We start from the raw sequence: 10,344 nt of genomic DNA, 5'->3' as shown, positions 1-10,344 counted from the left end.
TAGCACTCATAAATGGAGCAGTACAGTCATACCTCGGGTTACGTACGCTCCGGGTTACATACTTTTCGGGTTACGAACTCCGGTAACCTGGAAGCGCAACCCGGAGCGTTCGCGACGCACGGATGCGCAGAATCGTTCTGCACAGTTCGTGCATGCGCAAACCACTACTTCCGGGTTTTTTGCACACTTGTTCAGGTTGCGTACTTTTCGTGTTACGAACTGTAACCCGGAACCAATTACGTATGCAACCCGGGGTACCACTGTACTTTGAGTTGGGCCTAGAAAACAGACCAGCAGCTGGTGAAAGCCCTGCAACATGGGACAAATGTGCTCTCAATAACTGGCTTTTAACTACTGTGTTTCAGACTGACTGAAGTTTATAAACACTTCAAAGGCAGCCCCATGTAGAACATACTGCAGTAATCCAAATCTTGATGGAACTAAGGCATGTGCTACTGTTGACTACATCTCTTCTCTCGGGGAACCTCAGCAGGCACAGCAGCCGTGTCCTACCCACAGCTGCTGCCTTGAAACCTTAAGAGTGAATCTAGGAGAACTCCCAAGCTGTGAACCTGACTTTTTAAGGGAAGTGAACCGCCCTCCAAGACAGACTGAACTCTTATTCCCAGAGTGGTAGCTCTTCTAATCAAGAGCACCTCTATTTGGATTAAGCATCACTTTGTTGCCCCACCCTATATACCAACAGAAAACTTAATCATTTCTTATATAACCAGAATAGCACCATGCAAGCACAAGACGGAGATAGCAGGTATGGAAGAACCCAAAGGTTTACAGAATGACAACTCCACACACTAAAGGTGGGGAGGAATGACAAAAGCCAATTGTGGACTAAGTATGCTCAATAACTACACAAAAACAAAACACTTCAATACTCTCTCTGGCTTGGCTGGAAGAGAGAGGAATTAGCACATTTTGTTGTCATCAGCACACAGGTGACACTGAGCTCCAACTCTCTCTTAGCAGTTTCATGTAGATGCTAAATTAGCTTCAATACTGCCAAGGTGAAAGATGCTCAGTTAATGCTCTAGTCAATCAGCTTACCCAGTTCTATACACTTATGTCCACGGGAAAAAATTGCAGTGAAGGACCAGCCCCAACATCCAATAGGAAAGTACATATCCCAGAATGCACTTAGTGAGAGTGGTAGTCTGCCTCCAGTTGTACAGAAGTGTGAGCACAGGGTTTTCATTTCTGTTCCAGTTAGGAAGAGAGTTTGCCAATGAGGGCTTATCTGAGAGGGGTGTTTCATGCTGCGAAGATTGGCTCCCATTTTGTAGCAAAGGCTCATAGTCATGAAGCAGATGAGCACAGAACCAATAAAGTACTGGAGAAGAGGAGCCCAAAAATCTGGTAAGGACCTATTTTTTTAAAAAAATTGAAGAAGTTATTTCATTATGCACATGCCCAAGACCTTTCAACATAATTCCAAGATACATAAATCCCCTTTTAAGAAAGAGCATAAGATGCAGATGAAGTGGTCTGAACAATTTGCCAGGTTTAGGGCAGGGTCAGCCTCAACATTTAAGATCTTCTGTTCTACCCAGAAAATAATTAAATACTGTCCTTTCTACGTGTAACTGCATGCCACTTTATAATTTCTGTATATTTATCAGTTTATCAAGCCAGCAGTGTAGTATACTGCAGCACTGGGGAACCTCTGGCTCATGGGCCCTAGTAGGCATGGCACATGGCTGGGACTGGGAGCACTGATGGGTGCTGAAAGCAAGTCCATTTGAAGCTGCACTGCTGACTGGAGCTGAGAGTGTACCTCTCTGTGCTGATTAGCTGATGGGTGCTGAGAGCGAGACCCTTTCAAAACAAATTGCAAAATGGGTTTCCAGATCAAAGCTCACAGTTTGAAAGAGAATTGTTATGGAATAAGGATAAATTATGACTCAGTTGGAAGTTTGGTTCTGGCATGTGCCTTCCAGCATGTGCCTTTTCTACCATGCCTCTGACTTCTGAAGCTGCTAACCACCAGGTTCAAAAGAGGAAGTGATTAAGCAAATGCAAGACAACTCTTGCTGCCAAGAATCTAGGGGAATTCCCTACTTCCCCTTTCTTGTAACTTTCTCTCTCTTAAAGCACTTCCAGGGAACAGGTGATGACCATTGTCTATGGCAACCCTTTGAACAGAGTTCTCACCAGGACAGAGCATTATATAAATTTAAAAATCGTCATCCCAATAAAAAAAACCCCATCTGGGATTAATGCTAGGAGACAGTGAGCTGCTGCTCCCATAGCTATTAAGATGCTACAATAATTAATAATACTAATTGCATAGTATTTATATAGTGTTTTTCCAGAGTGTTCGAAAGCATTCCACATACATTATCTTAGTAATCCTTACAACAAGTCCTGTAAGGCAGGCTGATATGACCACCCACATATTGCAGACAAGTAGATAAGGACGAGTGAACAGAAGCTTGCCCAAGACGACCCAGTGACCTTAATTTAAAGCAGGAGCATTATGGCACACAATACATAAGACTAATTCTCACTTGGGAGGTGAATATTAACCTTAGCCTGGCCAGCCCCTTTTGCTGCACCTTGAGAATAGCAGTCTATCAGAGGAGCCATCATTGGCCAGCTAGCCCATTAGGCAAGAGCAAGAACTTTGCCACAGGTGTAGCTAGTTTGCTGGGAGGAAGCCTATTTATTTGGAGACTGCTGTCAGTGATTGGTGATTGCCAGTGAGCCAGCCCTATGGGTGCAGCCACTTTGGATTGTTCCTTTGGGGTGTGTTGAGAGTGATGGCACTCCCCAAGGGTGATTGGTAGATCGCCTTATTCCTAGGTGACAGGCTGGTCGTGTGAGAGAATGGCTTGAAAATGATAAATTTCTGGGGAGCTGCATCTGTTGGAAGAGCATGAATGCAGCTCACAAACAGATATCCAGTGTGATTAGTGGGTATTTGGTGTTTTTGCTATTTTATATTATTACATTTCTTTTACATCAATATGCCATGCATTACTTTGGGAGCCTCTGGGCCAAAAATTGTAACGGGGAAGCCACACCTCCACTGCATTCATCCCAAACTCTTAAAGCACCCCTTGACCAATGCTGAACAGCACAATGACTTTTTAACCTAGTGGCAAGGTAGTCCAACAGCAAACAGCAGGGCCTGCTTTGGTGTAGAAGTGGAGAAACTTATCACCTCTGGAAGCCCAGGCTTCAATACTTCATCCTACTGCTGCTCCACAACAGAGCATAAGATGGGGCTCATATCACTAGATCCTATGCATGCTTAGTCAAAAAGAAATCCCACTGCCTAAGGCTCCAGCCCCATACACGGTAATCTGCAGATGCACAATAATCTCGGAGTAATCCTTTCTGAAATCTGTGGCTTTGCTTCCAAATAAGCACGCACAGAATCAGGCTGCAAATCTAATGAGAGGCACTTCTCCATCTTTAAAGGGTGTATAAATTTCAACTGTGAGGTCACTGAGGAAGTAACCACACCCTTTTTAAACACACAGACTACCTTCTGCCCCATATGAAGCTGAGAGCATAGCCTATTTTTCTGGCTTCCACCAAGAGGCAGATTTACACATCCGTGATTTACACATCCGTGATTATCAAGCACAAGGCCAGTTTCCCCTCACCGCAGATTCTAAGTGTTTAAAAAGTTTCGACGATTGGATGTTTATACTTTGGTTGTTTTCAGTATGTTCGTGTATGTTTATTACTACATTTTACTTTTGTATTTCAATTTTGTAAATTGCTTCTTGATTTTTTGCTGCGGGAAGCAATTCATAACTTTAACAGCTAACTAAAAGTCCACACCCACTCCTTTTTCCATGTACATCTGCACAGCCTAAATAATCTAGCTGCTCCCTAAAAGCAGGGGAATTCACCGTTTCCTCAGGCAACCTAGTTCATCACTCAGGTCTGCGGCCTAGAAGTATGAAGTCCTCTATGCTGCACAGTTCAAATTTCAGCTGCTGTTATTAAAATATTGTTGATTTCCCTGGGAGGAGAGTGCCACCTTTCTTCTTTTACAGTATCCTCCCCCCCCCCATATTTGAACTTAAGAATCATTGTTTTTCCAAGCTAACTGCTTCTAGTTCCTTTGTTTCACTCCTGTTTGGTAATTAACCCAAAGCTAGATTAAGTGCTCCATGGCAAAGTGCACAGGAACACAGCAAGCTGTTTTATACCAGGTCAGATTATCATCCATTTAGCCCAGTAGTCTGGCAGCTGGGGCTCTTCAGGGTTCAGGTCCTTTTCATCACCTGCCATTCTTTAATCTGGACATGTCAAGGACTGAAACCCGGACCTCCTCCATGCATTCACGTGCTCTACCATGATCTAAGGTCTCTCACCCTAATATATGTTAAGTCTATACTAGCATACTTGCTTAGCACATAAAAGGACTCCGGGTTCATCTCTAGTTTAAGGAATGTTAGGTTAACAGAGCTGGGAAAGGCCAAAGTCTTGGGGCTATGTGGCATATTAGTTTTCAGAATACACACAAAATGAGTAAGATGCACACCTTAAAAAAAATTAAAGTCTGAATGTCTTGGGTCAGATATTGGCTACCACTTCTTGCTGAGCATTTGCCCCTGCATAGTGTGTATTCCTTCGAAGCAGAGTTCAAGGTTTTATGCCAGGCTGGACTGACAACACCATGATACACCATGATACCACCCCGCTATTTGACAGCCCTTCAAGAATCTGCAAAACTCACCTGCACATGCATGCAGAAGGTCCCAAACACCAAGAGAACTGTTGCGTGGACCATGTAAACAAATGCACCAGGAGAGTAAAAACCCGTAGCTGGCTTGCTCAAGTCCTTTCCCTTCATTCCTTCAGTCTTTCTTCTCAGCAGGCCAAGTGTGAGGCAGTGCCAGGGGTTTGCAGCGATGTACCACCAGGCTGCCCAGGAGCCCAGCACAATGGCGGGTGCAGCTAGCAGGAAGTTGGGGATCTGTCTGGGCTCAAAGTACCTGAGGAAGCCGACATTCCAGTAAGTATCTTGAATGTAAGTGTAGAGCACAGGAAAGTTCCAGGAGCACCATGGTGGCGCCACACCATTTGAGGCTGCTACACGATACCCTTTATGTACAGCCAGTTGCAACAGTGGGTCCAGCACAGCATACTCAGGGCTAAATGTGGTGTTGCAGAACCGAAGGTATGCCCAGAACTGAAACAAAGCAAATGGCAGGAAAACAGAGGCAGACATCACCACCAGGGAAGCTACCAGGTTTAGGAATTGACCCAAGATCTGTGGCGGCTTTACTCCAGTTCCTGTCCTCGCCTGCAACTGGGAGGCAAATAATTTTGTCTGGGAATAGAGGAGGAACCCAACATTGATCAGTCCATTGGAACGCACGCCAGCAGCTAGCGAAAAGAGAAGGCTGCTGGTCCAATGCTGCCCTTTCTCTAGCCACCACATGGCGCCAAACACTAGGAGGACAAACATGCTTTCTGAATAAGCAGCTGCCATAAAGACGTTTGCAGGGGTGAGGCAGAAGAGGATGGCTGACAGGAACGCCTTCCTGCGGCACTGCAGGACTGCGCAGCTGAGCTTATACAGAGTCCGTGCTGCCCAGGCAGAGAACAGACCGTTGAGCAGAGCTGCAGAAAGGAGCAGGCGGCTCCGGAGAGATAAGATGCCTTGGAAGGGCCACAGCACCGTTTCCGCTGCCGCTCGCAGGCTCAAGGGAAACAAGGGGAAGAAGGCACAATTGTGCTCATACATGTAGCCGTGCTCAGCTATAAACAAGAAGTGCTCCGCATCCCACCGTGACAGGCCTCCCAGGAGCCATTCCAAGATCCAGTCGCAAAACCCGTACTCAGACAAACGGGGTGGAGAGAAGGCATCAGCAGCGTGGTCGGGGATCAGGAGGTTGAAAAGGGCCTGGGGGGAGTGGGAAGAAAGGATAGAAAATGACAGCCAAGCCAACGTCCTGTTTCCCTCCCTCCCCAAAGCAACATGTTCCCTCCAATTTGGGAGCTGAACCTGACCAGGGAATTCAAAGCCTCACAGCAAGTCATCCCCTGCCCCAGACAAGGACTTGCAGGCATTACGTCCGGGTCTGGGGCAATTCCTCATGCAGGAGCTGTTTTAGAGGCATTTCTAGTGGGGAAATGGGAGAACAGACAACTTGGGCAAATGCAGCAGTAGGGGAACTATTTTCTTTAGCGACCAATGTTATTTCCTTAGGGTACTGTCCAAGTAAGTGCTACACAGAGTAGACCCACTGAAATTAATGAACCTAAGTTAATCATGTCCATTAACTTCCACTTTTCACTTAACAGTAGACCTACTGAAATTAATGGACTACTCTGAATAAAATGTACCTGAAGACCACCCCAAAGGGCCCACTTCAAATAGGACTAGCATTGGACACAACCCTTAATGTCTTCTAGGCTTTCTCCAACAGACTGCAAACTGCATATAATGGATAAGACTCAGCAAGTGGGTTAAGTTGTTGTTAATAATAATAATAATAATAATACCCCGCCCATCTGGCTGGGTTGCCCCATTCACTCTGGGCGGCTTACAATGTATCTAAAAACGTAATAAAAAAACACCAATCCTTTAAAAACTTCCCTAAACAGGGCTGCCTTCAAATGTCTTCTAAAAGTCAGATAGTTGTTTATTTCCTTGACATCTGAAGGGAAGGTGTTCTACAGAGAGGGCACCACTACCAAGAAGGCTCTCTTCTCAGTATCTTGCAATCCTTACAACAACCAAGTAAGGGGTGCCAGTATTACTATCACCATATTGCAGATGTGGGGCCGAAACTAAGACTGTTTCATGAGTTCATGGCAGAGGTGGTATGTGAACCAGCAACTTAGCCACTATGCTAATCCAGCAGTCCTGTATGCCAAGATGAAGGTGCTCTGGGGGTAAAACAACTGATCAGTGAGGATGCTTTGTACCTCTTGTTAATCTGTGGGAGAAAAGAGCAACATGCCAAAGGCGGCAATTTCTAAATGTGCACTGAGATCATCTGCCAGATGAAAAGTCATTCCAACTTGCCGAGCCAGACTAAGCATTCAGAAATGTCAAACTCGGGGGTTTCCTTTGTGCAATCAATCCAATTATGTGTTGGCACACAAGGAACAGAGAGAGCAACACATCTAGTGAAATCAAAAATAAAGGCAGTCATGGCTTTCCATAAAAAACAACAACCCTGTGGCTGTTTGGCCGGCCAGACAACAATACCCAGCCCAAGCTATGAGGGACCAAAAAGGAATTCTCCGGCTAGCAGTCTGTCTGGCATCAACTGTGTGTGTATTTGGCACAGTTCCTAGTGTCAGAACTTACCTATGGCCCTACAAGGAACTTTAGTAGGATCCCATGATGAAGCTGCATTCCACCCCAAGTTCTTCTAAGGCTGGAATATGCAACACTCTTTGGCCAGCATACTGTGTTAATATGCCCCATGTACAACACAGGGACATGGGAGACGGCCTTATAACAGTTTAGCCTATTTGTCCATCTAGCGCTGCACCGTCTACTCTGACTGGCAGTGGCTCTCCAGCAACTTCTAGTTGGCCACTACGTGAAGCAGGATGCTGGATTTAATGGGCTTTGCTCTGATCCAGCAGGGAACTTCCTCAGCTCCTGAGTCATGTGAGTACAAGCTATGGATTTCCATCTCCCAAGCTAGCCTACTGCAACCTAATTTTAAACAAAATTAAACCCAAAGGTTGTAAACCAAGGAAAATAGAGAAGTTAACACCATGATTAAGAACCAGGAAAAAAAATGAAGCAAATGTTTCACTGCCTGCACAAAAGCCACCAGGGATGGCATCAGTCTGACTTCTTTGGGGTAGAAATTCCATAGTTGGGTGGCTGCCACAGGAATGCATTGTTTCTCTTCCATCTCTCCTCAATTCACTCTCACTTAACTGAATTCTTAGTAATGGCTTACTCTGGCTCCAGTTTACCCTGGTTTTTTCATCCTACACAAGTATGAAGTCTCAGAACTTGTATGTGCTGTTTGCTTTAGCCTTGACTCAAGCCAGCTTCCCCAAGCTTGGTGCTCTCAGCTGCTGCTGACTCCAACTCCTGTCAGCCCCAACCAGCATAGCCAACAGTCAGGTACAATGGGAGTTGTAGACCAAAACATCTGGAGGACACCAGGTTGGGAAAGGCTGCCTTAACCCTATAGGCTGCATTTAATTTTGGTTCTAGCCACCCCAAAACCCTAATGCCTTAATCCTAGTGAAGACTCAGCTTACACTGCCAATGACATAGGTTAGCTGAATTTCTGGTTGCCATCACTGCGGAGAAATTGGGAGCAACCTTCCTATCAGCCTGAAAGCAGTGCTTCTGGTTCACAAGTTGGTTGAGATTTTGTGAGTAAAAGTGGTATCTTTGGCAAAATGCACAGGGTGCTCCCTTTTCAGGACCTCCCTTGCTATTGCAGTAAAAATATGCCTAATTTAAATGTCAAATACCTATTATGTAGACAAAGCTCCTGTAGGTGGCTTCACGTTCCTCTGAGCACAAGAATAGCTTGGGGGGGGGGGGAGGATCTTGCCTGCTCAGAGATTACAAAGGCACAGCTACTAATCTTCAGAAATTCTGCATAGGGTTGGCTCTCCAGAACAGAATATGGATTATTGAGAATATTTTGTTTTCATTTTTTAAAGCGTGTAGTCCACATCATATCTGCGGACTTACATTTGGAAGTACATTAACCAGTTATTCCCAAACTATTGAGTACATGATGGTGAGCACACTATTATGCCACAACACATGAATTCTGTACATCCAAACAAATAATCTGCAGAAGCTTTTTGTTGCATTTCTGTTTGATTCACTGAGGCAATGCCATTCTTACTCATACACACTCCAAAAACTACACCTTTTGGGGGAGTTCTAAAATCATTTACGTAACCTGTAAAGCTATGACGTGTCCACAGTCTCAGACGCGGAACTGTAGCAACAGTGCCCAGTCATTATGTTTCCTGCACCATCAAAGGAAGCTAGCAGACAGAGGAAGCTTCAGCTGCAATGGCTAGAGATGGTCCTAGGGCTCTGCCAGACCAGGTGGACTAGCCATCTAAGTTGGTGGCCATCACTACATTGCAGGGCAGCAAATGCCTTAGAATAACAAACTACGTGCTGATGAAAAAGTACTTTAAAAATGTCTCTCTGTTCATTTTCTCCACGCCATGCATAATTTTTATACATTTCTATCATGTCCTCTCTGCTCCTTATTCACCCTTTTTCTAAGTTAAAAAGCTCCAATGCTGAAATCTTTCCTCTTCATGGGATTTGCTACTGCTCCTTGATCATTTTCACAATCCTTTTTTGTACTTTAATATCATTGGCATACTTGGGTCAACACACAGCTCACCCCAAATCCTGGATCATTTATGAGCAAGTTAAAAAACAGCAGCCCCATAATACAGATCCTTGGTGGATCCCACTTGTCTCAGACTCTCTACACTGATCATTCTAACTGGAAATGTTTAGGGTTTTAACCTGCAAATTTCTGCAGGAAAGGCATGTGCTCCAACACTGAGCTAGGTATGACCCCTCTCTATCTAGAACAGATATACTACCTTTTGAAAATTTTAAACATGAGAACTTTAAACATATGAAAAAGAACCAAGTATTTATTTTTGATGTCATCTGTCCTGATTTGAGAATGGAAGGCGGGTTATATTTCAGTGACATTGCATATTTCAGTGCTTGGTATTGGGAGACTTGCCTGGAGGAAAAGTGTGAGCACCCTGCAAAGCACTGCAAACCGAACCACCTCTTGGCAACGAGTGTCTCCTTCCTTCCTCTGCAGGTCATCCAGTGGGTCACCACTGCCTTCCATGCAGGAAAATCCACGGAGAGATTTTGAAACCTGAAATTAATAATAATAAATTCAACGTCACACAGGATAATACTTGCACCATGTTTGTCAATGGCAGACAAATAATGATTTCCACACTTGTTCTCTGAACTAAGAGAGCAGGTGTGATGTAGTGGCTAGACCAGGGGTCACCAAACTTACTGAGCCTCGGGCTGGTGTCTCCAGCGCCGATTGCCCGGAGGGCGGGGGAGCATGCACCCGTACATGTGCGCACATGCTATTTCCGGCACACTTCCGGGTCGGAGGAGCACCAGAAATAGCTTGTGTGCATGTGCACAGGCCTCCTCCGACCTGGATGTGCACCGGAAATAACGCTTGCGCATGCGCACAAGCTATTTCCGGTGCTCCTCCGACCCAGAAGTGGGCAGCTGTGCAGCACAGCGCCGGTAAGAGCGGGTGGCGGTGGGGGTCGCCACAGGCTGGATAAACTAGTCCCTCGGGCTTTATCCGGCCCACGGACCTTAGTTTGGGGACCCCTGGGCTAGATTCT

The 10,344-nt window shown here is 45.4% G+C and overlaps 1 protein-coding gene across 1 annotated transcript; it reads right to left on the bottom strand.

Annotated features, from left to right (window-relative positions):
• Positions 1-247: 247 nt before the first annotated feature.
• PIGV (phosphatidylinositol glycan anchor biosynthesis class V) lies at positions 248-9,925 on the bottom strand. Its single transcript, XM_033157847.1, has 3 exons — positions 9,702-9,925; positions 4,712-5,884; positions 248-1,379 (listed from the first exon to the last, which is right to left on the bottom strand). The coding sequence occupies exons 1-3, from the start codon at positions 9,813-9,815 to the stop codon at positions 1,077-1,079; spliced, it is 1,590 nt and encodes a 529-aa protein (XP_033013738.1). The 5' UTR covers positions 9,816-9,925; the 3' UTR covers positions 248-1,076.
• Positions 9,926-10,344: the final 419 nt, after the last annotated feature.

This window comes from Lacerta agilis, chromosome 8 (assembly GCF_009819535.1).
Source record: "Lacerta agilis isolate rLacAgi1 chromosome 8, rLacAgi1.pri, whole genome shotgun sequence".
Classification (NCBI taxonomy): Eukaryota; Metazoa; Chordata; class Lepidosauria; order Squamata; family Lacertidae; genus Lacerta; species Lacerta agilis.
The sequence above is the reverse complement of the archived record's forward strand: the minus strand, read 5'-3'. Positions and strand labels throughout refer to the sequence as shown.